Genomic DNA, 27,684 nt, shown 5'->3' on the forward strand with positions numbered 1-27,684 from the left:
TATTCCATCAAAGTTTACAATTGTAATGTTTTTATGTGTGCTAAAATAAATTTAACTTAAAAATAAGCATTTATGAAACCTTTCTTTCACCCAGGTCTCTCATATTTTCTTTGGCTCTTATGCTCACTAGCTTAAAAATGATCAGGGACTGGGGATTTAGCTCAGTGGCACAGCGCTTGCCTGGCAAGTGTGAGGTCATGAGTTCGATTCCCTGTACCGAAAGAAACAAACAAACAAAATGATCAGATACATGGTTATGCTTCAAAAATTATTTTATTTTTCTAGGGTAAGGAAGCATATTTATATGTCAGGTAGAGGATCATCAGTGTTCATTCTGGTGAGGTGGTGAGGAAGATTTGGGAACATTGGTGTGAGATCGGGAAAACACCTTTGATAGAGTCGAAGATACTCTTGCCAGCATTTTAGATCCTTGTTTGGAAATGCTCGGTTTGGGAGCCTCTGTGGATAAAAAAATAATACAGATGTTTATTAGACATTTTAAATGATGGTGGTTATAATAGGGTATTAAAAATTTATAATTTCACATTTAGAAAATATTGTGTAATATTCAAAGAATATGCACAAAGATTACTTTTCCTTGATGTTTGTGACTCTCTTATGAAGGAAACAGTAAACATGCCATCTTCGGCTTTGGCACTGAATCTTGGCAAGATCCGATATGTAGCCCAGGTCACAGGCATGAAAACTGGCCATGCAGGGAACACGGTGTATACTTTCTGGCCCTTGTGGCACAGTTATGGCTACTTTACCTTGACATTTCCTTAGTCAGGCTTGCAAAGTCTGTATCTTTTGCTAGCAAAGAACTCTCTGAAAATGCCTGATAAGCTAAGTGGGAAAGCAGATTTCAACTCTGTATCTGAGGGTGTCTATTTCAGAATGTTCAAGTGAAAGCAAAAGTACATTCAAAATGTTGGAATTTTTCTGACTGAGGAAATTTTCTGTTGATTGGACTCAAGTGATTTTTTTATCACATAAAATAGGATTGTATAGATAATAAAAGTGACTCTGTATGGGTTTCCTTTTTTGCATTGTTTATTTAGTATATACCAGCTATTATCATATATCAGCTTAACAAAATGATAACTTTCTATCTAATGATATCCATGAACATTTATGATAGTTTGTGATACAACAGAAGACACGCATCACACCATATCCCATATTTTCTTTATAGTCAGGAATGGTCATACAAATCTTACATATTCAGGTTCTCTAGAAGAGTGGAAAGATCTAAATAGAAGAACTGGCAAGGATCTAGCTTGCCAGACAGGCACTCCCTCCTTCGCATGGAGAATGGTATCTCCAGAGCGTCACAGGCCCCTGCTCACCCTGCTACTCTTGCTACCACTACTGACTTTATTTAAGTAGCTGCTTGTATGTGTAAGCTGTGATGCCAGCAAAGGGGTTGGGCTTTGATCTCATGCAGATCTCTGTGTGAATCATAGCTCTTTGGTTTGCTAGTCATGTGGTGATGGTGAATGACCTACTGTCCATTTCTTCAATGTTTTTTGTCTGTTTAATAAAAGGTGGGTAGCTCGGGGCTTATAAATGTTAGCTCCACTATCTGTTGCTCCTTTGGTGTAGGTTAAAGACACACACTATGTAGTAAACTGTGAATTTGTCTTTATAAGAATATTACTTCTTTCAGACAAAGTGATAGGAAATTAACAATGGTTGTTGTATTACACATTGATATCCTCAGACTGGTTACTAAGATAAACATATATAGGCATGCAAGATTAAATGAACAACCAAACATTAACCGTTCCTTTCAATAAAGCAACAGAAACCAGTGTACAATCATGCTAGCTATCCTGTCTTTTTTTTTTTAAATAAAAGAAGGAAAACATATCAATAAGCAGACATCCACTTACAAAATAGCATAAGAAAAATACAAACAATACAGAGTTACAAAGTGGTAGGAAATTAACAATGGTTGTTGTGTTACGTATTGATATCTTCAAAGTGGTTTCTCAGGAAAGCAAATAGAGATGTGCAGGATTGATCAAACAAGTAATCATTGACTGTTCCTTTCAACAAAACAATAAAGACAGTAGCATAACTCCGTTCTCTATCCTGTATATACACACATATAATTTCTCTTTCTTTCCCTTCTCTTTTCTCACACCCCAGTTGCCCTTTACTTTTGAGCATTTTCCTTTCATTTCACAATGTCTATTATACCTGCTAGTTTTTATTCACTCTTTCAGGTTCTTACACTAGTGAGACAATACATTGCTTACACATGCAGGTCTGATATATTTCACTTATGTGAAATATTTATTTCACTTTGGTGTTATTTTGTAAATGTATGCGTGTTTGTTAATATGTTTTCATTCTTTTATCTTTAAAATTAAAAAAATAAGAATATTACTTCTGTTCCATACGGATAATACACAAGGGAGGGGGTTCTTGTTCTGAGATTATACGATAAAATCTTCTCAATTCAAAATGGTGTAATTAAGATCTTTATTACACTAGTTGTTAAAAGGATAATGTATTTTATACCTGCAATGGTTTCCTTTGAAGGAAGTGCCTTGTCATTAGTATTTCTGGATTCTTCAAAGATGGAGATGAACTGCCAAGACAAAATGACACATTAAGGTAGGCTTTCTTTATACCAGATATACCTAGAAATACTCAAAGGATACAGTAGAACCATGGCATCATCTCACGTAAATGAAATCTGTACCCTGTGGTCACAAATAAGTTTTCTCTGAGACATAAGCTAATATTTTGCCAAGTATGATTCCCAGAGCTGGCCCTTTTTAGGAATGGAATGTGGACCCTGGTTACCACTGTATGACAGACAGGCTGTCTGCCACACTAACTCATGGAAAATGCCAGTGCTGTCTTCCCACCACTTCCTCTGGATTTACTGAAGTGAGTTACAAACCCTTTTCTGAGAATAGATAACATGACAAGGGGAAAGGAAAAAGAATCTTTATAACTGTGAATTTCTTTTTATGAAAATCTTAGCCAGCAGGGGGTCCAGAGCAATAAAGTGGTTGTGTGTGCCTGGGAATGCCGGGAGCAGGGCTCAGATATTGGTTTTATTCCATAGACCTGTGGCGTTTCTTTGAATACAGGAGCAACAATTACCCCATAAAGGCAGAGTGGGAACTCCTGCTAAGATTATGGTTCAAATTCTCAGCGCTTTTTGTCTATGTAACTTCAAGTGAATGCCAGGCATGCGTGGCTCAGGGGAGACTTTGCACACATATCTTGAGCTCCCTTTTCTGAGGCCTCACCTGCCTACACCTGAGAGTCTCTGACTCTGAGCAGCCTCTTCTCTAGTGTCATGGTTAGAATGCTACAGCTGTCTCCTCCTCGTGTGTGCTGTTCCCCGCCTCCCATGACCGCATCCACTGTGATGGCAACGTAAGTGATGAGAAAGCGGACAAGATAGGTTCATTCCATATACTTAGGAGCCCTTTTCCTAATTCAGAGAGAAGATTTTCTTTCAGAATTTTAGTTTGAGTCTTCTCAAAAGTTCTTTCTCCCACTTCCACGCAGCTCCATGACTGAAATTTGCCTACAACTGGGGCCAACATGGAGCAAATAAAGCAGAGATTACTCCACCCCAAAGAAGCCTCTTTCTCACTCCGATCAGATAGCAAAGTCTTCCCTTAGAACGTTATTCTACCCATCCTTTCTGTGAGATCCAAGATGGGAGTTGATCCAAGGCTAACCAAGGAAATGTGGGAAGAAAAAAAAAAAAAAACTAAGAAATTTCTCATGGTGTTGGCCATTGTTTGGGTTTGGATTTCCCACCCCAAACTCCTGCTACCCTTTACACTGAGGTCATTACGGTGCTTTAGTTACAGTCAGTGAGAGAGAAAAATGTGTTTACCACACCTTCCTTGGAACTGCTGTAGACAGCCATAACTTTACCATGGAAAAGGTAGCAAATATGAGAAAGAACAAAGGAGTTTCAAGGGTGCGGTTTTGCTAGGAATTCCACTTGGCACCCGGAATGTCAATGGGTTCCTAGACTGTAGCCTGCGGACCTATGCTTTGTTGCCATATGATGCTGCCTTTTGGAGTGCGGCCCACATGAAGCTGGAGGTGGTTGAGCAGATGTTTATATTCATAAGTAAGAATTAGGTCGGGTACAGAGCTGACATAGTACTTTGCAAATTTGGCAAAAGTAGTGTGAGTTACAGGATTTTAGGTACTATATGAAAATCCTGCTATATTATGATCTTGAGAAGTGACGGAGTAAGTGCTGAATTGTGTGTACACGGAGTAGGAGAACACAGAAAGGTACTTGAATGGGAGCAAAATGAAGATAATATGATTTAAAAAAAAAAAACAGAAGAGAATCTGTAACTGATTCCTCATTGGAAACTTTACAAGGAGGGTTAAAGATGAAGAAATTTTGTGCACTCACACTAGGGGGTAAGTGGGCGTTTTGCAAAGCTACCAGTAAAGAGCTAGTCTTCAGGAATACAGCGAGGTGGGGCAAAATGCAGCCTCATTTCCTTCAAGCCACTCTCACCCCTGCGCTGCCCTGTGCGCAGTTACAGTTCACTTCTTATAGCCCTCCAGTCCTCCCTGTGGTCCACCTGCTCTCGGCAACCAGTGGTGCGCTCTCTACAAGCTCCTCTCCTGAGACTGCATTAACAGACTTAGTTAGTACAACTGTACTTGTGTTTCAGGAGAATTGGTGGCTTCCTCCGTGTACCTACAGAAAGAATGCTAAATAACTTCAAGGGTGAAAATTTTCATCAAGGGATCTTCAGAAATCAAGGATAGGCCTCAGATGGAGATGTGATGGGAATACTGCCTGGTGTTCCTCAAATCAAATCACAGAGACTCCGATCAGACTGTGAAAACTAGGCTGTTCTCAGTCGGCCCTGAAAGTGCAACAGTTGGAAACTATTACAAATATTTACCTGGATTCCTGTTGAATTATCTGGTTTTTGCTCCAAGGAACATGCTATGGGAGAAAAAGAAAAAGTAAAATAGAGTTTTTCTGAGGTATAAGTACTTGCTGACATGAATCTGATTTTATTTCTCATTTCCACCAAAGAACCATATAATTTAGTATATAGAACAAGTATTATTTAGTATATAGAACAAGTATTATTGTTAATACGTAGACAACAGAAGCAATGCCAAAACCAGGAGGGCCCTAGAATGCAGGGGGATATCCGAGATCTTGTCTAAGATCTCTGCCTTTATGTAAGTAAGAAAAAGGAAGTGATGTGTAGGAAAAAGCCTTTTCTTTAACTTGGCAGCTACATATTTATGCAAAACCATTCATTCAATCTGTTTGAACCTGTGTTCCTGTAAAGCAGAATCACACTGAACATGATTCCCGAGGCCCTTCCAACTCTAACAACCTTTGTACATACCTAACTAAAGAGCTAGTTGGAATAAAGAGGAAAGTTTGGGTATAATGAAATAATTAACTTCCAGTGAGAATCAGGCAACTAAAAGCCACACTTAGAGGAAATCTGGTGAAACTGCTATAGAACTAAATTTGTCTAAGGTTCCAGGGGAAGCAGTCAATTTACCGGTGAAAGAAATGAGGCAAAGGAATAAGAAAGAATGGTGACAGGGTGGGTCTCACAGAGAGCCCGTTCTGAAGAGGCAGATAACGTGCTAGGCAATTACAAAGGCAACGTTTGAGTCTTAGTTTTGCTGCTTAGATCTGGGTGAACATTGGCCAATTAAATCTAACTTCTTTTACTCTCGATTCCCTCATCTCTGGAATGGAAATGAAATTACTTTTCCATGGCTATTTCACAAGGGTATGCAGTGAAATATATGCACAAAATCTACAGGTTTTACACACATGTATTTATTGAAAGTTTACACAAGCAATCACTCTGAATTACTCTTTCAGGTAATTCAGATTCAAGGGGAAAGATAAAGTAAAACCTGAATTTCACTGAAATATGAGGGAGGTTAAATTACCTGACAAAATTAGTAAAATTTTACATCTGATTAATTATATTCTTCGTGTCTGAACTTTACATTGCATGTAATTGCACTGACTTTTGCATTTAAATGACTGACCAATACTAGTTTTTAAGTTTCTGGCCTATCCAGGCATCAGACCTCCAGGACAAGCTAGAAAATGGTTTTGATCAAGAGACACAGAAACATTACTGATAAAATGTAAGAGGCCCAAAATATTTGGTTTTACCTTGAGATTTTATTGTGTATCTTACAGAAGTAGGAATATGTGTGTCCAGCCTGACCTCTCTTTTCAAACCTACACTTAAACATCCAATTGTTTATGTGAAGCTCAGCTTGAGCGTCTAACGGCACCTCAATATCAGCAACCCAAGTGGTGTCCCCGTGTGGCGTTCTGCCTCCTTAGTCCCAGTTGTGGTTTCTCCTACCTCCTCACATGCCTTCGTGTGTTATATGCAGTGGGCTGTTTTGGGCTGTGGGAAATACAGCTGTGAAAGACATAAATCCCCACTTCATGACGCTTACGTTCTAGAGACAGCCAGTTAATGTCAAATAGCTAAAAAGTGAGAGGGAGAAAAAGAGAGCAAAGAAGTGGGATAGGTAGAGTCATGATGGGAAATAACTACAGTTTCAGAAAGTGTGGTCAGAGGAGGCCTCTGTGAAAGAGTTCCGTCTGCATGAAGATCTTCAAGTGAGGGATGAGCAATGAAGTCAGAGGGGGGAAAGCTACAGGTGCAGAAGCAAGTGTAAAAGCCCCCGATGCCCAGCAGGTGTGAGGAACTGCGGGGAAGTCAGTGAGGAGTCTAGCACTGTATGCGGCTCCTGCCTGGGTCTAACAGCTTATTATTTCATAGTTCTGAAATCAGGATAGTGTCTGTTGTGATCCCCACAGTTCTGGTACATTCCTGGAATTCGTGCATACTTACTGCTATTCTCTGAATTATTTGTATTATCCTATGTATTATCAAATGCAAATGATTTTTATTGTCAAGTCAGGAGAATGTTTCTTTTGAAAAAGTCATAATGAAATGTAGTTTGAGTTTCAAGAACATGTGACACTCCACATTTTGTGTATAACGTCATTGTTAGAATTACATTTATCCTCTCAGTTTCAAGCAAATAGAACACTAAATTTCCTAACAGATGTTCTAAGAAGTCCATAAAAATAAGTACTTAAAGAAAAAGAAAAGAAGGTCCATCCTAGCTCAGTTTAGTTTTAAAATGCCTTTTCTACACTTTATTTTTTATTTATTTTTTTAAAGATAAAAGAACGAAAACATATTAACAAACACATAGACATTTACAAAATAACACAAAAACAATACAAGCAATACAGAATTTCAGACAAGGAGATAGGAAATTAACAGTGGTTGCTGTATTACATATTGATATCTTCAAATTGGTTACTCAGATAAACAAATGTAGGCATGTAAGATTGATCAAATAAACATTAACTGTTCCTTTCAATAAAGCAGTAGAAATCAGTAGTACAACTATCTTAGCTATCCTGTGTTTACATATATACATATTTTTTCCCTTCTTTCTTTCTAGTGAAGCCAAGATAGGGTACACAGAAGAATAGCTTTTGGAAGAAATAATTAAAATTCAAGATAATTAAATTCTGCCTCAGATACAAGCTAGCATGAGAATATACCTAATTTTTTCCTCAGAGAAGTGTGATAATGTCTACAACACAAAATATTCGATACCAAATTCATTAATGAAGTATTAATAGCAACTCAGACAAGGCAAAGTAGTTTGCCCATTTTCACACCTGAGAGACATAATATTGATTACTTTCCAACAGCACACATACCAAAAGAAAAAAGAATTAATTTCAAATTTGATAACTAAAAATTTATCAAAGGATAAAACTAAGTTACCAAAATAGCAGGTACAGTTTCATTTTGAATACTTTCTAAAATTGAGAAGAATATCCCACCTTTCAATAGCTTAGTGTCTGCAATAGTGTCAGAATCTTCTTCACTGAAATAAAGGACAAAAGACATAATATTTTATTTCCACATTTCACAGATGAAGAAATTACTAGCGAAGCAAAGGAGCAATCAGTCATTATTCATATGGAAGCAAATCCATGATGGCGTATTGCTGAAATTTCAAACTGTCTGAAAATGATTTCCACATTGCCTTTTCCAACTTTATATTTGTGATTTAATACATCAAATTCACCAGCTTAACCATTTTAACTGTATAGTTTCGAAGGATGACGTATATTTACACAGTTGTGCAACAATCTATATGTACGTGCATCTCAGGAACATTCACATCTCCCCCTCTGGACACTGTAATTTCCAACATTATTAACCATTTTCTTCTCTCACCCACTGGAAACCACTCTTGTATTTTCTGTCTCTATGAATTTCACTACTAGGAACATCAGAAAAATAGGATCATACAGTTTCTCACCTTTTATGACTGACATTGCAATATGCATGATGTTATCAAGGTTTTGTATGTGTTGTAGCATGTATTAGGCTTTTCTTTCCATTAAGACTGGTTTATAATGTCTTGAACACTTATGACATATTTTGCTTATCTGTTCTTCCTTTGACATACACTTGGGGTGCTTCCACTGTTTATTGTGAATGAAGCTACCATGAGTATAGGTAGGTGGGTAAATACCCATTCCAGTCTCTAATTTCAGTTCTTTTGGATATACACTCAGAAGTGAAATTATGGTACTGCACCACATGCTGATTCACTGTTTAATTTTTTGAGACAATGATGGTGTAGTTGTTGTACCATTTTATATTCATATCTTCAGTCCCTGAAGGTTCCAGTTTCTCTACATCCCTAACTAGCGCTTATTATTTTCTTTCTTCTTCTTTCTTTCCTTAGTCCTCTTCCTCCTTCCATGCCTTCTTTCCCAAACAGCTATTGCAGTGAGTTTAGAACAGTATCTCCTTGTGGCTTTGATATACATTTTCCTGATGCTGAGTGTGGTTTAGCCATCTTTCCCTGTAAAGCTTCTTTGAAGAATTTCCTATTAAAGTTGATTGTACATTTTTTTAACTCAGGTTGTTCTTGCCACTATTTTTGGGTTATAGGAGTTCTTTATATTTCAATATGAATCCCTTACCAGATATAATTTGCACATATTTTCTCTCATTCCATGTGTTGACTTTTCACTCTGTTGATAGTTGTCCTTTACAGCACAGAAAGTTTTAATTTTGATGAAAACAACTGTCTGTTTTTCTTTGCTTGGATGTACTGTTGGTGTCATATATGAAAAAAACTACTGCCAAAGCCAATGACATCAAGCTTTTCTTCCACATCTTTTGTAGAAGCTGTTAGCCCTGTTTCTTAAATATTTGATTCATTTAGGGATAATTTTATGTGATATAAAGTAATAGTACAATTTCATCTTTGTGTTTGTTTTCTTTTTTGCGTTTGGATATCTATTGTTTCCCAGCGCCACTTGCTGAAAAGTCCATCTCTTTCCCATGAAATAGTGCTGCTACTCAGGAAGTGATTGACCTCCAATGTGACTTTTTAAGGTTGTTTTGGCTTTTCAGGGTCTCTTGAGCTACCAATAAACTTTAGGATGAATTTTTCTATTTCTGAAAAGAGTTGGTGTTTTGGAGTAAAAGAATTTCTTTGACTCTGTAGACCACTCAGAATAGTATTGGCACTGTAACAATATTAAGTTCTCCAACCCACTAATTTGTGGCCTGTTAATTTCTTACAAGAATGTTGAGTAATTTCTGGTGCATAAGTCTTTTGCTTTTTCCATAAAATGTATTCCTAATTATTTTATTCTGTTAGAAGTTAGTGTAAATGGATTTTTTCTTAAATTATAGATAGTTCATTGTACATATATAGAATTTATGTGCATTAAATTGTGTATCCTGCTGGTTTATTAGTCTCATAAGATTTAAGAGGATACTAAGATTTTTCATAAAAATCACATAATCTGCAGATCATATCATTTGCATATATTTTATTTCTCCATATTTGAATGCTTTTCATTTCTTTTTCTGTCTTCTAATTAAAAGCAATAAGACTGACATAAAATAGAATCCTGGTGTGTATTTTATATTTCTCTTATGGCCAAAGATGCTGAATTTTTTTCACATACTTATGGGCCATTTGTGCTTCTTTGTTTGAAAAGTGTCTATTTATCTCATTTTTCCATTGGGCATTTTGTTATTTTGGGGTCTATTTTTTTTGAGTTCTTTATATATTTATATATTAATCCTCTGTCAGAGAATTACCTGGCAAAAATCGTATAGTCTGTAGGTTGGCTCGTTATTGATTACTTTCTTTGCTTTGCAGAAGCTCTTAAATATAATACAATACTATTTGCTAATTATTGATATTATTTCTTGTGCAATTAGGGTTCTGTTCAGTAAACACTTGCCTACGCTTATGTCTTTAATTGTTTCCCCCATCTTATCTCCCAGGAGAGCCAACGTTTCTATTTTTACCTCTGGGTCTGTTATGGTTTACATCTTAATGTCCTGCGGAAGCCTCACGAGCTCGTAGGTGGGGCTTTTGGGAGATGATTTGGTCATGGAGGCGTGATTATCACTAATGCACTGATGAGTTTATACCCAAATGTGTTATTGGGAAGTGGAGCCTGGTCAGAAGAGGTGAGTCCCTAGGACCGTGGCCAGGAAGGATCAATTTTCACTCCTTGCTTAGACTTTCTCCTCTCCTACCCCACACCTCTCTCTCTCTCTCTGCTTCCTGCCTCCAGGCTATAAGCAGCCCTCCTCTGCCATGTCTGTCTCCAATGTCATTCTTCCGTGGAGCCAGACAGCTATGGATTGAAACCTCTACAATGTGTGAACCAAAATAAACCTCTCCTCATTTAAACTTTGGGTGTTAGGCACCAATTTTGATTTGATTTTAGTACAGGAGAATATGTAGGGGTCCAGACTCATTCTTCTGCAAGTGAGACACCAGTTTTGCCAGCACCATTGATTAAAGAGGCTATCTTTACTCCTGCATTGTTTTTTAGCCCCTTTGTCACAGATCAGATGGCTGGCAGTGCCTAGGGCTGCTAATGGTGTCTTCTAGTCTGTTCCATAGGTCTAAGTGTCTATTTTTTGTGACAGTGCTATGTTTTTTTTGTTAGTGCATCTTTGTAGTCTAACTTGAAGTCATGCCCTCTGCATCGCTTATGGTCGATTGAGCTTAGAATAGGTTTGTTCTTGCTCCATATAAATTTGAGAATTTTGTCTACTTCCATAAAACATAATGTTGGCATTTAGATGGGAATCGCATTACAGCAGTATATAATTTTTGGTAAATGGCCATTTGATAATATTGATTCTACATATCTAGGAAGATGGGATGTCTTTCCATTTTATAATGTCTTTTTCAATCTCTGTAGAGTGCTACAGTTTGTATTACAAAGGTCTTTCACTTTGTTAGGTTGATTCTCAGGTATTTAATTTTTTTGAAGCTACTGTGAGTGGGATTGGGTAGACGATTTATTTTTTGGTGGGTTCTTAATTGGTTTATATGAATGCTACTTTTTTATACATGTTGATTTTATATCCTGCTACTTTGCTGAATTGGTTTATTAGCTCTTGATAGTCTTTTTCTGAAGTTTTTTTGAATTTCCCATGTAAAAGATCTTATTGTCTGCAGTTAAATACAGTTTGATGTCTTTCTTTCTTATTCATATCACTTTTATTCCTTTCTCTCCCCCAAGACAGCTCTGACAAAAATTTTGAGTACTCTATTGAACAAGTGGAATGAAAATAAAGACCCTTGGTTTGTTCTTGCTTTTAGAAGACATGGTTTCAGCTTATCCCCAAATAGCATGATGTTGGCTATGGGTTTGTCATAAATTCCTTTTATTAATTTGATGTAAGGTTTTTCAATACCTGTTTTTGTCAGGGATTACTTTACCATGAATGTATGTAGTATTTCCTCAGAAAATTTTTTCTACAGCTATTCAGATGATCATGTAATTATTACCCTTAATTCTACTTAATGGTGTACTACAATTATTGATTAATGTATGTTGTACCATGCTTGCATCCTTAGGATGAAAATGAATTGGTCATTATGTATGATTTTTTTAATGATTTATTCAACTTTGTTCAAATTAAGGGCTGATACTGAGAGGTATTTACCACTTCCTGTCCTTGTATTATTTTTTCAGTTCTCATTCCTTTATATTTCCTTTTTGTTTAACTTCCCAGGTAGATGTACTCCTCTCTCTTTTGGGCACTTTGTTGATAATAGTTTTACCGTCTGTCTTTAGAATTCTCTTTAGTATTTAGAATTCTCTTGAATCAGTGGTCATGAATTTCAATAGATTCTCTTTGTCATGAGAGAATTTTATTTTTCTATCCACTGTGAAGGATAATTGTATAAGATATAGTAAACTGGATTAGCAATTGTTCCCTTTCAGGACTTGAAAATCTTCACTCCATGACCTGGCCTTTAAGCATGGTGTGTCATGGAAAGGATTTTTTTTCTGAACATGTCTGTTTGGAGTTATAGATGCTTCAGTTACCTTGATGAGCAACATTTGCTGAAGATAACAATATGTAAGTTAACAGCCACTGTTAATTCCTATCATTCTGTTTTGAAACCCTGTATCATTTTTACTGTTTTTGCTTTGTTTTGGTCTATGTCATTCTTATTTTGTTATTGTTTTGTATTCCCTTTAAAATAAAAAGAATATTTGAAAGTATGTTTTTATTTGCTCATATCTCTCGAGTTTTTTTATTGAGAGTTGGAGATTACTTGTGCAGAAAGCTCTGTCAATGCTGTGGAATCTCCTTAGTCAGTGGATATCTGCTTGTTATATAACCTTGGGCCTTGGTATGCTTTAGGTTTGATGCACCTATTCAATGCAGTCAATGTATTAGGATCAGTTCTAGTTGCTCTGTATAAGAACAGAATGTCTACTGGTTATATCTGCATCTACAGAACCAACTATGTATCAATATGTAATTGAAAACTTGTTCTAACAATTGCACATTTTTTGCAAAAACTAAGAAAAACAATGGATTAGTATAGAGAACAAGAAGCCTGGGCTATGGAGCATGAGAAAAGGAAAAAGAAAGAAGTAAAGAAAGAAAAATGTTCAGAAAGAAGTAAAGAAAAGAGACCTAGAAGAAGAACGAAAAAAGGACTTTTATGTCTAGAACAGAAGAAAGAGGGTTTGAGAGTTTATTTGCAGGGTATAAAGAAGAAAGAGAAAAGAAGCAAGTATAATTAGAGAGTGAAGGAAGTTAAGAAGGTTGGAAATTTTTCATATACTGGTAGAAAATTTATGTTTGAATCTCCATATGTAACTCTTGACCATGGTCAACCTGACATGTCAACATATGATATTATATACACAAAAGCAATGATTAACTTTCATTAACTACTATACATATACATGTAGCTCACATATATATTCTCAGACAGCAAGCATGGAAAAATAAAAATAAAAATAATACAAGTATGTTTTGCTTGTAAATACTGTGTCATGCAAAAGCAAGAGCGAGGGAATACTTGAGAGTCTGTCATAAGGGATGCAAAGAGGGTTCAGAGGGAGACTGACGGGTAAGGAATGGTCTGAGGCTGAATACTTCCACTGTTACAGCTTTACGAGGCACCTCATCCTTCCCTTACGCACTACACTCAGATCTCTACGTTTGCATTGTTTTAATTTCATTTACCTGGAAGATGACAGGAGATCTTCCTGGTTGTAGGAAGACGTACTCATAATTCTGTGTATGAAGTGGTGTGCTGGCTCAGTAACAGGACTCCTTCCATCTCTCTGAAAATTTGCAAAGCAGGCGTTACACAAAAGTAGAATTTCATATGGACTTCCTCATCTTACTGGACTTTTTGCAGTCTAATCCATACTTTAATGAGAAAGTTTCAGAGATTACTTAAAAGATGGGTGAACCCTGCAGCTCTAATTGAAATATCTTTTCTAATATAATTCTTTTGAGATGATGAGTGAAGTTATTCTAAATTATGAGTCTGAGTTTTGAACACAGTTTTAAACAGAAGCCTAGCAAAGTGTGTGAAGAATATCAATTTCCATTTCTAAACTTTAAATATATTTTCATTGTATTTTACTAAGTTTAAAAAGAAGAAGAACAGAGACATAAACAATTCAGAAGCTTGCAAGTTCAATCATCATAACATATACTTTGGTCCCTTTGTTGGGAAAATGTGTGCTTCTGAGAGTTAACTAAAATTATATGTTTGTTTTTTCTGGTTCCTCTCAGCTTTTGTGTTAACTTGAGAATCATACCAAATGAATAATCAATTCAAAATTGTCCCATTAGGGGATCGTAAATTATATATTCTCCAAAAATAAGAACAGTGCACATTTTTAGACAAGGACAAACCCACAAGGTCATTGAAGTCCAGAGGGTCCTTTGAGGTTTTGGAACCAGTAGTAAGCCCTGCTCAGTACAGTGACAGTGGAGTTCATGGCTGATTGTAAGGGTGGATGTTCAAATTATTTTGAGTAACTTCAGCCAGGCAGCAGATCATTATTTAAGAAAGAATTTAGCCAGGTAATATGTTCAAAAGTTGCAGCCTATTAGGAGAAAGGATCCAAAAACAACTAAACATCCCTCCCTCCCTCTTTAAAGTTTTTCTATCTTTTTTTTTTGTATTACTGTGGTTGCTAGGCAATAGTGTCAATTTCTAAGGACTTTTAAAACTTTCTCCTCTCTCTTTTTTTTTTTGTACCGGGAATTGAATTCAGGACCTTGTGCTTGCCAGGCAGACGCCTGTGCTGCTGAGCTACATCCCTGGCCCTAAAACTTCTTCCTATCTCAACCAGCTTTGAGATCCCATCCCTTGGCATGAGACTCTCTAAGACATGTTCAGCGGCCAGCCCAACTACAGAAGGGCCAGAATATATAATTTTAAGTGACTCCCTTCTTGTTTTCTTAATTGGTTTCCATGTTCTGTTTCCCCTCAACTGCTCACTTATCTGGCTTTCTTTGCGTTTTCTGCTTTCCCTTAGCTGAGTTTCATAGTAGATCTTATTTTCCATACTTTGTAAATATTTACAGGCTTAGGAGGACAAACAATCTATTTTGATATCCTTTTTCTTCCTAATCAGTGTCTATTCTTGGATGGAACTGTGAACTTCTCCACTCTTTCTTGACACTGGCAGTCACTTACCTTGTGGTGCGACTTTTTCTTTGTGGATGGGTGTGTTTCACTCAAGCTTTTGGAAGTGGCCATGTGGAGCTCACCAGCAGCTCTATTACCTTGTGTCTTGTTAGATTCTATTTGGTTTGAGGCTGCTTCCATGCGTTTGGTAGTCGAGGCGGATGTGGGCTGAGAATGTCTAGATGGTGATAAATAGTTTTCCATGCTATCCGTGGTGGTGGTTGGCTTGGAAGGAGCAACTCTGCCTTGTATTAGCTTCATAACTTCCTTCACTTCATCTTCAGACAGTTCTCCTATGGACTTTTGTCCAAAATACTCTCCTAAAACAACTTCATTTTGATCAGATGCTATATCATCTTCTGTAAAATAGTCTGTATCTTCCTGATTAATATCATGAGCCACTAACCGAATGATGAGGTCTTTTCTGTTTCGGACGTCTTTTAAAAGTTCTACCTTGGAGATATCTGGCTTTCTTACATTTTGAAATGAATTTCTGCAAACAGCCTGAAATTGAAGGTGCAACAAATATTACCCAGAGACATCTCAATCTCTTTTCCTGTACTACTATTATGAAATAGCTATTTTCTAGACTTTTTTTTGTTGCTGTTGTTTTTCTCTGGTACCGGGCATCGAACTAACAACCTTGTGCTTGGCAGGCAGGCACTGTGCCACTGAGCTAAATCCTCAGCCCTGAAATAGCTATTTTCTTATGATTTGCTTCAGTTGAAGTAATATCTTTAAAGGCCACTGACTGGTGTATCAGTAATTTTTTTTTTTTTTTAAGAAAAGACACAAAAACTGTACTTTTCTGATGTTTGACATTTCTTTCACATGCAGATCATAGTTCAAAAATCAACTCTAATATGGGTTCTATTTTGCTTAAACTTTACATTTCTTTACAAAATAACTGCATTAGTTACGATTTCTGTCATTTTTCTATAAAATTTTGATAGAAGCAGATAACTAACACCATTTTTAAGCCTAAATATTTGATTATAGAGAAATTTAAATACACATACTTTTAGGAAAATAAGCAAGATGTTTCCTGATTATCACTTATAAAAATGAGTAGCCACATGTGTAGAATCTAAATTTTTGCTCATGTCTTTCCACTCTTGATCTTTCAGAAATACGGCCCAAAATATTCTTTAAAACATAAATCTTCATGTGTGGTCAAATGTCTACTTCCATTTTCAATGTTAAAGAGAGATCAAAGATAAGACTATTATAATTAAATAACAGAATTACCCCATTTTTATTGCCTTTACCTATGACTTAGAACCTGTACATTTGTTTTATAATTTTAGACTCAATCTTCCTTTGTGACTTTGCATGACATCTTTTCAGATAAGGATGCCTTTAAGGAATAAAAGATCCAAATAATCAACTTTAATTATCCATTGTAGTATAAAAAAGTGTGGTCTAGAAATTCTGAAATCATTCTATGCCATGGCTTTGGCATTTGTTATGGCATCATTTTTACTGTGCAAATGTCTGAAAAGTTAAGAATTTATAGTATTTCAAAACAGAATTAAATTCTCAGGCAAAGTATAAAATGTCTAGGCTAGCATTTGATCTAACTTTTCTCTTTTACTTCTGTTTGCCTTTGTTAAGAATAAACCACACTCATATGCAGATTGCTACATAAATTTTATATGCCATGGTGCTGCCTCCCTTACCCTACTGCTGTTTGTTTTTCTTTCTCTTAAAAAGACACAGGTAATTGTTCTTGTTTAAAACCTCACTTTCTGTTTTCTGTTGTTTATAAATATGTTTACAAGACATATTTGGTGCCTAACAGCGGGATTTGTTACAAGCAATTCTATGATTTAAAATGGATTTTGAGTAATTGCATTCTATAATATTTTCACAAAACTTTTACTTCCAAGCAATTATTTATATATAAGTAAATACCGCTAAATTTGTGCTAATGTAATGACAACCTAGAGCTCTGAAAGAAGTAATTTTAAAACTGGAAGGCAGCGTTGTATGCTCCAAGAACTAAGGATGACAACCACTATGTCAGTCTCAATATTTGAGCTTTAAAATATAAAGAAGTAATTAACTTACTTATGAGTCTTGAGACTTAGTTCAATTAGATGTATAACTATGTTAGAAAAAATTCATTCTTCATTTATGCTCCAAGGAACATGATTGGAGAAAACTTTATTTAGATAATCTCCAGGCTGCAGACTGTACCCCCTTGGCACACACAGACCTCTTAGCAAAGGCCCACCACAAATACTAGATGCTTTTATAAAAATCAACACGAGTAATGGACTACTGTAACTTGATACATAGGCCAGATGATTTTGTTTTCTTCACTAGTGGCTTTCTTATAAAAAGAAAGTAATTTTGGACATTTTGAAGTCTTAGTTAATTTAATTTATTCTTGGCCTGGGTACGGGGCTATAGGGCACAGCTGTGTCTAAACCAAAAGGAAAGTTTCACAAAAATAGCCACAGGAAGCTGACTCTAGAGCAAGGGTACAAGAGGAAGGAAATGGGGCGAACCTGAGAGTATAGAGCAAATGAGAAATGTCAGTGTCATTAAATCATAAGAACAAATGTAATCTAGGAGTTTCCAGTCTAATCCTTGTGGATGAATGTGATTAAAAGAAAAGAAACAGTACTGTGGAGCTTTAAAAGTGAGAACTGAAATTATTTTAGGTCGTTTTATGCACCCTGATGTTCTATTAACTGCCCTATTTTGAATGTTTTTAGGTAGCCATAATGAAGAACTAATGGAATGATATACAACTATGTTTCTTTTGAGTTATGAAATAACAATTATAACTTCTGTCTGGCATTATTTTAAAGATAGGTATTTACATTCCTATTCTTTAAGAAAAACTAAATTAAGTGGATTACCTTTGGAGAAGTAGCCCAAGACCTGTGAGGTGAGTCACAGAACTGGTGAAGCCATCCTTGTGAGCCATGTGACTGTATAAATGAACTAGTGGGACAGCTTTCTGTTGGCTTAGCAGCAACTACAAACACGCATTCCCATATAACTATCTGAGGAAGGAAATTGTGGGACAACCAGGTTGTGGTGTCACTCATTTTTCTGCCACTGCCTTTGCACTTACCTCAAAGGGCTTTACATCCAGTCGACCTGTACTATTCAAAGAGGTACGTCTTTCTTTCCTTCTCTCTTCTAAATCAGTTGGTTTCATGGCAGCGTAACTTCTCCCATTTACAGACGCTTGTCTCAGTTCCTCTATGCTCTGTCCAGTTCTTCTTAAACATTCTGTCTTCATTTTCTCAAGTGGCTCAGTCTTTACAGAGATGACTGCTAAGTGCTGAGAAATAATATGTGGATCTACTTTGATTGCTTTCTTCCCGACATGTGGAATTATTACAACTGAGCGTTCTTCTGCAGATCTCCCTTCATCTGACTCATTTTGGTTAGCCATCATTTTCTCAGCATGCTTTTCTGTCTTTTCGATGATTCTATCAATGTCCAGATCTTCAAAGACACCGGCATATGAACTCTTTGAGGTACCCCTATCTAATGGAACTCTTGATACTCCATCGATAATTAAACTGGCCACCTTAGAGAAGACTGTGTTTGCATCTTTTAGGTCATAAAGTTCTTCATGGCTTCCAGCTTGTTGTAGCATGTCACCATAGACAGAATCAATAACCTGAGAAATCATGTGCATTTCTTCCAGATTTGAAGAGCATTCTTCTGGTTCAGAAGCCACTAGACTAATATTACTTCTCGAAACTTCAGCTGTTACAGATTTTGTCAGTTGTGATGCAATTTTATTTAAGTCAGGTTTTGATAAGTTGTGTGCCTCTTGGCTTGAGATACGAGGTGATCTTAGTAGTTTAGCCAAGAACAAAGCCAACGCTTCCTCTAAAACATTGGCGTCTAACATAAAACATTTTTCGGATAAAAAGTTTTCCTGAGACTTCAATTTATCAACAATTTTGAGCACCTTTTCCATAATTTTGACAGCTTCCAGAATTAGTTCTGAAGTTGGTATTTCTTCTTCTACTTGAGGTTGAAATTCACAATTGGAAATTTCGTTCACCATTAAAAAACCTATTATGTCAGAAAGGACATTGCTTTGACCCATTAAATCTTTAAATACAGAAGTATAGGAACCAGAGTGTTTTAAAACACTGGTATAAACAGAATCAACTATCTTTTCAATAGTTTCGCTGTCATCTAAAGATACAGTAGGTGATTCCTTGGCAGATCTTGTAAGTCTGATCTTACTCCTGGAAAAAAATTCTTGGAATGAATTTAGTATTTTTGAGGTTATTTTTTGCATTTCAGTTTCTCGAGATTTACTTTTTTTCTTATGCACTTTTGGAAACACAGATAAGAGCTTTGACAGAAATTTTACAGCAATTTCTTCTATTATGTTGTAAGACACTTTATGAGCATGAGGTGGCGGAGGTGTAGTAGTCTGGATGATGTTGAAAAGGATACTTTCAACTACGTTGTCAACTTCTGCACATTGATGTGGTGTTAACTCTCCACAGAAGTAGTTTTGCAGCTGATTACCAGCTACCTCTTTTAGAACTAGGTCAACTATGGTTTCTGAAAGAAGCCTGCATCCATTCGATACACAATTTTGTATGACTTCTTGTGATCCAAATTGTGGCAAAAGATTATTATAAATAGACTGAACCACCAATTCAATAATTTCATCATCATTGGGGTGCAAAGATTCCACATACTGTACAATCATATTTTCATCTTTGGAAATCTCTGCTGCAATTTTACTTACTAATTCCATCTGAAGGAAATCAAATTCTGTGGAATATTTGTTTTCAGGTATTTCTGCTTTGGTGATGGTGTCGGATATTTTTGAGAAAATTTTTGATAAAAGGGTAGAAATCACATCCTCTAAAAATTGATGAGGCAACATGACAGTGTATGGTGATGTTGTCTGACATTCTTTGCTGGCTGTTTGTGTTGCCTTTTGGACCTTCTTAACAAGATCTTTAGAATCCAGAGGCAAACAGGCTGAACCTGGAGCCTCATCACAAAATACCAAGTTAAGTTGATGTTGAAAAAGTTCATTTATCACTGCACTAGCTAATCGTTTTACTAAATTTTCACCATTACTGTTAATGTGCTGACAAAGAGATTCTTGACTTTTATATTCTTTCAAAATATTGCAAATAGAAGAGTGAGCAACTTTATTGGCCAGTGTTTTATCAATTGATGGTATTTCTTCTAGGAGAGGTATCTCAGGTGAAGAGAGTTTTGCAGTCACTTTATGCAGGTCTGGCCTTTTATCCATGTTTTTTACCTTCATTCCTGACAACGCTTCATCTGTAGTTGATTCTTTATTCCTGGAAGGTGCTGTAGGAACTGAAGACACTTTACTTGCGTGTGGGAAAGATGTGTTTTCCTCATCAGGCCTAAATACCTCAATTTGAGCATCTGAAAACTCCTTTATCAGTGAATGGAAAAGTTTCATAGCTGTATCATAGAGTTCAGTTTGATTCTGACTGTCATTTACATTTGGATATGTTTCACTTGTTTCTGCTTCTGGTGAGGAAGAAAACAGCAGTTTGTTAACTACTTCAGTGAGAACATCTTCTAAAAAATTAGCAGGGAAAACTCCTGGCTTGCTTTCTGGTAGGTACTGAGGATGATCTGTTTCAGTAGCTTTACTTCTAACCTCCTTTCCTCCTGTTCTGTCTTCTGTAGTTTTCTCATTTTCTTTTTGTTGCTTGCTTTTATTTTCTTCCTCTCTTTGTCTCTCTTTCATTTTTTCCCCTGTCTTTTTGGCGTAGTGTTCTTTGTTCACTGAGGGAGGTAAACTCTTTGCTTTAACAGACTGGGTAGATCCCGTGCCTGGCTCCTGAATTACATTCAGCGCTTGGTAACCAGGGAAGCTTTTATGTCTGTATTTTGGGAACTCTGATGGTTCTTGAAGAGAAGTCCTTACTAAAACATTCCCATAAATGTTTTCAATGATGTTTTGAACAGTTTCGTAATCTGAGATTTGATCGTCCGTATCCATGTCAGTAAGAGAGTCTGTTATTGCTTCATTTCTTGGCTTTTGGGTTGTTTTCAAAGTTTCCTCTTTTGTAGTCTCAGTATGTTTCACCGTGGGCTTCCAAGAAGATAACTGGACATCCTGACTATTTCCTTTTATGGAACTTTCCTTGGCTTTGTCCCTGTTCTTTTCACTGTCTGTTTGAAATTCTGGCACATCCTTGTATTCTCTACTGGAAACAACTTTAAAAGGTGTTTGTGTTTTACTACCCTGTGACTCCGCATTTTTTGGGATCGATCTCTTGGTCTTTTCCAGAGCATGATTTTGAACCGCTTTGCTCAAATCTTGCTCCTTCCTATTTTTATGGGTAGCTGGAGAAGTAACTCCTGATGCACGCTTATTACTTTTTGGAGTCAAACTTCCGGGTTTATTTTTATCCTCTTTTTTTTGATGTGCCCTACCTGCAGATGGCCCTGACCTGAGGGTGATCACATTGCTTTGTACCATGGTAGTGCCAGAGGTAAGCACTGGATTTTGGATGTCTTCTTTCTTCCCTGATAGGTCTTTAGTGTGGGAATTCTTTCTACTCATTGCACCTCTATTTTGATCCAAACTGACTATCATCTTTTTTTGATCTGAGGTTAGGGCAGTTTGTTTATGTGACTGTTCTTGTAGAGTAAGCTGGTTCTCTTCTGAGTATCTAGTTATCTGCATAGAGGTGTTCTGTGGTAAGTGTTGAACCCTTTGGGTGATGGTATCTGGATTTAAAAATGAAAAGAAGGTGGAAGACCAGTCTCCTGAAAATAGTGGTTGAATCTTGAATGCAGAGATTGCCTTCTGGGCTAAAGCAGCAATCATTTCTACAACAAAGTTACTTTTACCATCCTTCTGAATATCATTGGATCCAAATTTCCCTATGAACTGATCATACACAAAACTGGATATGTCAGCCACTATTTCTTTATCAATTGGTGGAAAAGAAAATTTTTCTTCAGCCTGTGGTAAAACTTTGATTTCCTTTTTTCTAAATTCTCCCAGGAGAGCATTTACAAATTTGATAGCTAAGCCCACAATATCTGGTTCTTGTGTTGCTCTTTTCTTGGAATCTTTTATCGCTGGGAATGAAAAGAATTTGCGAACAAGGTCAACTACTAAATCTTCCAAAAATGTAGCTGAGAACAGAGAAGCTTGTGTTGTCCCTTTACCAGATTTAGTAACTACAGAGGCATGGTCACAACCAGGTTTGTGACTGGAAGGTGATTCTTCACCATGTAAAAATGGTCGTAAATGATGATCCATAATTTCTTTCATAATGAAGCCAGCTATTTTACTGAGAAATGATCCTCCTTTTTTGCCTGCATCTTTCTGGACTTCAGCTTGGAATTCTGGTTTTCTCAAAATATTATTACATATGGAGTCCACCAAATTCTCCAGGACTTCTAACTGCGTACTTTCTGCATTGTCCACTGCAGTGGCAAGTCGGATCTCATGTTCAAAAATTTCTTTTATAATTTCATCGGTCATTGTGGAAGCTGCAGCTGCAAAATCATCATCCGGAGTAAGCTCTTCTTCTGTTAGTTTGTTTTCAGTGTCAGTTGGAGGAAACATAGGCGCCAGGAGCTTGTAAATCATATCTTCTAATAGAGCACGAGGAAACACAGTAACACATGACGGCAGAGCACTGTTATCACTCAAAATGACACCGAGTACGTTTCTGACGATGTTATCAGCTTGAAGGGAAGAACAGGAAGAGGATACTAATTCTCCTGAAATTAATGACTGCACCTGATAATCATAAATTTCTTCCAACAGCAAATGGTATATTTTTCTTCCAAAATAGGTAGTGTCACTCTGCATAGCCCTATACACTTGAATTAAAGATTTATATTCATCTAATAATTTTTCATAAATCAAATTGACAGTTGCTCGAATCATTTCTTTGTACTCCTCGGAAAAGCACATATCTTTATCTAAGTTATCTGCAACTAAAATCTCTGATGCAGTAAATTCGAGAACAATTGATTTTACTAACGCTGTAACAATATCAGCCGTTTGGGCTTTTGCTGTGTCTGGGTTTTCAAAAGCCAAGACATTGTGTGAGAATGCATAAAGAAGTTTGCATAAAAGCTCAGAAATGACTTCCTCCAGGAAGACAGTGGAGTTCACAATGCAAGACCATCTTTTACGCTTAGGAGCCATTGCGTTTTCTTTGTAAACATGGTCAACTGGAGCTGGAAGAGAGCAGTTATCTCCAGATAAAAATGACTGTAGATGATGGTTAAAAATTTCTTTTATGATGAAACTTGCTATTTTTGAAACAGGTATGTTACTTAGGCCTTTCTTATCTTTTGTGAGAGATTGGTATACATTTGAATGGGAAAGATCAGAATAGATGGAATCAATCATGGACTGTATATCTTTTTCTGGAATCATATTTTGTTTTTCATTTCCCTGTTTAGTGATACAAATTGCATTCTTTGAAATTATTGTCATGATCTCATTTATCAGTTTCATAACTGTATCACTTAAGTCTGATTGAGAAGTACCTGGATGTTCTGTAGTGGATGTCAATATATCAATCTGAGATACAAGCTGAGTGACTATTCTTTCCAAATGATTTTGTGACAATAGAGTAGTGTATATGGTTGAAGCCTGTCTTCGGAACCTTGACTTACTAATATCACAGTGAACTCTACGTATCAAAACGTTTTCACTGAGTTTGGAATGGGATTTAAAAGACAGATTTGCTACAAGATTTGGACGAATTTGGAAATCTAAAATTTCAGTCAGGATGATTGTAGTTATCCGAGCAGCCAATGTCCTTGTGTCACTTAGAAAGTCTTTACGAGGCCAGATTTCCATTTCATATTCTTCTAAAACTCTACTATAAACTGTATCAGTAATACTTTTTACTATGTCTTTCTCCACTGGAGGCAAACGCAGTTGTTTCTCAGCATTTTCTATAACGGTAACTTGGGCTTTTGAGAATTCCTCTGTTATAAAATGTATGAGTTCTTCAGCTTTATCAAAAAGTTCATCTTCTGAATCTCTCATGTCTGTCACTTGTACAATACCAACTACCCTGTGAAATATTTTTCTTAAAACCCCAGATACCACATCCTCCAAAAAGGTTGAGGAATAAGCACTGGCATAGAATGACTGCTGTCTCTTATGAAAAGGTGTGTAGGATGGGGAAGATGAATTTACAACCAAAAATGGCTGAAGATGTTGTTCACAGACATGTTTAATGATGAAACCTGCGATTCTATCGATAAGAACATCGTTGGTGCTTGCAATATTTTGCTCCACTGATTCTTGAGATTCGGAATTGTGTAAAATATTTTTGAATACTGAGTCCACAAGATGCTGGACATCATCTTCTGAATAAACAAACTTGTTTTTTTCTTCATCTTTTGAAAACTGAATTTCATGTTGGGAAATTTTCACCCTAATATCAGTGATTAGGTTGGAAGCAATTTCATTAAAATTCATTTTTGATTTCTCTTTTGGCATTTCTCTGTATGGAACCACACCGGACGCTGCGGGAAAGAACCTTGCTAATAGTACTCTGATCATATCGTCTAAGAATGTGTATGGCAGTAAGGTGTCATATGGAGGTAAACGCTGGTTTGACCTGGCAGATTGACTTAAGTTATCAAGGACGTCTTCAACAATATTCTCAGCCATCAACGTGGAATAAGATGAAGGTGACAGATCACCAGAAAACAACGGATGAAGAAGATAGTTTGAAATAGCTTCCACAATTAAATTAGTAATATTTTCCACAAAGAGATCACCATTGTCAGCCTCTTTGTTAATGTTAGGGTCTAGTCCGTACTGGTTTAACACATTCCTATAAACTGAAGTAACAAGTCCATCTACCATATCCACATCTATTGAGGGCAAAGACTTCTTGTTGCATAAATTGTGAATTTCACCTTTGTCAAAATACTGGTTCACAGAGTTTACTATCTTTTGTGTCATGCTTTCCAGCTCAAATTCAGCATTAGGCCTAGGGCTAAAAATTCTTGACAAAAGTTTGGCAACCATCTCTCCTATGAATATATCAGGGGAAATACTTACAGACTTCTTAGATCTGTGTGATTCTAGGGTTTCATCAAGAACCTGTTTAACCATATTAGATACTGCATCCAGGGAAGTCTCTGGATGAGATAAAACCTCTCCACATAAAAATGGTTGAAGATGGCATTCAATAATCTCTTGGATAATAAAACTTGCTATACGATCAATCATAATGGGGTTTCGGCTAAGTATACCTCTCTGTATTGAAACAAGAGAGTCAGACATTTGTAAAATACTGCCATAAACAGAGTCCACCATCTTTTCGAGATTTTTTTCTGAAGAGAGGTGTTGATTTTCATAGCTAGTAAGCCAGATTCTATGTTTTGAAATGGCTGACATAACCTTATTTGTAATACAGGTGGACAGTTCATTAAAATCTGAACTCATTGCAAATGTTTTTTCCAAAGAGGAAGGTTTAACAGATGGTGGAATGAGCTGAAGTAAAAGTCTTCTGATAACATCTTCTAAAAATGAGTGTGGTAACATGGTGCGATAGCTTTTTGAAGACCTGGCTTGGAAAGTGAGGTTTCTTAGGTTGCTTTGCAGCTTCTGCAGTATAACTTCAGCTTCAAGAGGGTAGCATGAATGAGTTCTGAGGTTTCTCTTGAGGGAAGATGGGAGCTGGTAATCTAAAATCTCTAACAATATACCATTTGTGATTTGCTGAGCCATTGAACCATTTGCACATGCCAGGTTATTACCGCAGGTCATTTTCAATTCATATTGGTGTAAAACATCATAATAAACTGAGTCAACGATCTTTCTGACCATTTCTTTATGGATTGGTGGAAAATACAGCCTCTCTTCAGCATTCCTCAGAACCATGACCTGAGCGTTATTAAACTCATTTACTACATGGTTGACAAACAATGTATTCATCTCATTGAGCTGGGCCTCAGTGATGCTTGTGTTTTTTTCCCACAAGGATGTAGAGAAATGAAAAAACAACTCTGAAATTATTTCCTCCAAAAATGTGGCTGAATAAACACCTGTATTCATATCTCTTTGATATATGTTACGAATGACTACTGCATCCATTTCCTTTGTTTTCTGTCTATTAAGAGGTGAGCATGAAGAGGATTTTACTGTACATTGCTTGCCAAATGATACTTGCATTTGTGAGCTAGCCACAGATGGATTATTTAGGGATCCTGTCAAAGAGGTACTATCATAAGTCATAAATCCTAAAGAGCCTTTACCTTGTCCTAACTCCATGAGTTCTGGCTCTTCTGGCTTTGTGTAATTAGACTGTATTTCTCTTCTTATATTGTTCAAATATTTGTTTTCAAACCAGGGACATTCAGGAGCTTCTTGTAAACTATGCGATAGTTTATCCATCAAAGATTTCACCAAGCTGTGAGAAATAATAGTAAGCATACTATCTGATGACAATAAATCTTGATCCATTTCTGCCAGATTTTCCAAGGAATGTGACACACAATCTCTCTGAAGTTCTTTGCAACTCCCTGATTTCTTACAATAATTGAGATCTCCATTTTCTATCCTTTGAAGTATTTTTAAAAGTTGATGTACTTCTGTTGATATTTCACTAGCAAGAAGACCGTTATCAAGAAAACCAGTGGCTGTACATTTTTCCAGAAGTGTCCTAATAAGTTTCTCACATACCACATTAAGAAGAAAAACTGACTTGGGAGACAGAACTTGGTTATTTCTAAGGATGCTATTACTTTGTGGATTGTTTGGGGAAGAGAAGCATCTTGCTATTTTACCAGAGTCCACAGCTCCATCTGGGGATTCATCTGGCAAAAATAAATCTAAAACAATATCAAATACTTTGTTGACTACATTTTTGGATTCCTCAGTTTTTAGGCTGCCCATCAGGTGATCTAACTGAGATGTCAGATAATTTAACTTATTTTTCTGAACAAGTTGATCAATTTGCTGAGCTGATGATTCCCAGCCTCTGGGGTGTAGTAGTTCTGCAGTATTGGTTTCGCCACTAATAGACATATTATTGCTTCCAAGCATGGAGCATGGTTTGTGTCTTCCATTGTTTTTAAAGTGATGATTTATTCCTATTTCTTCAGAAAGCACTTGAATCACTCCTGTTAAGAGATCTTGAAAAAAATCATCAAAGTTGGCAGAAGTTATTCCTGGACAGTAAGTGTATTTTGTTTTTGTGGAAACCATTTGCTGTCCACCGTAAGCCTCTACAATATTACTACTGGCAAGAATTTCAATAACTATTTCAGAAATTCTTAAAGCGAGCTCTCCAATAGATATTGATCTGTTCTCAGATACTTGAGAATGAATCAAAATAATCTTGTTAAATGCCACACCTTGGATTTCCCATAGTTTGTCTTTTTCTCTGCCCTCCATGGTACTATCAGAAATGTTTGAAATTAAATGGCAAATGACTGATTCAGAGAGATGTTTACAGAACTGATTAACTGAAGAATTACTGTACATGCTTCTTAGAGGCTGTCTTGATTCACAGTTTTTACTTGACAGTGTAGAAAGAAGAGATACCTTCTCTGCAGTAAAAATAAAAAAAAGGAAACATTGTCATTTTTACCATACATGAAGGAAATGGAAATTCCATG

The 27,684-nt window shown here is 36.5% G+C and overlaps 1 protein-coding gene across 1 annotated transcript in view; it reads right to left on the reverse strand.

Annotated features, from left to right (window-relative positions):
* Positions 1-242: 242 nt before the first annotated feature.
* The window catches only part of Fsip2 (fibrous sheath interacting protein 2), a 73,522-nt gene continuing 46,080 nt past the window's right edge, over positions 243-27,684 (reverse strand). Inside the window, exons 17-23 of the mRNA XM_005373339.2 lie at positions 18,158-27,615; positions 15,079-15,573; positions 13,605-13,705; positions 7,892-7,935; positions 4,920-4,963; positions 2,530-2,599; positions 243-459 (exon numbers count right to left, since the gene is read on the reverse strand). Of these exons, the coding sequence (XP_005373396.1) occupies positions 323-459; positions 2,530-2,599; positions 4,920-4,963; positions 7,892-7,935; positions 13,605-13,705; positions 15,079-15,573; positions 18,158-27,615 (10,349 nt within the window). The 3' untranslated portion in view covers positions 243-322. The remainder of the gene's footprint in view (positions 460-2,529; positions 2,600-4,919; positions 4,964-7,891; positions 7,936-13,604; positions 13,706-15,078; positions 15,574-18,157; positions 27,616-27,684) is intronic.

This window comes from Chinchilla lanigera, unplaced genomic scaffold (genome assembly GCF_000276665.1).
Source record: "Chinchilla lanigera isolate Chin_1 unplaced genomic scaffold, ChiLan1.0 scaffold00002, whole genome shotgun sequence".
NCBI classification, from domain to species: Eukaryota; Metazoa; Chordata; class Mammalia; order Rodentia; family Chinchillidae; genus Chinchilla; species Chinchilla lanigera.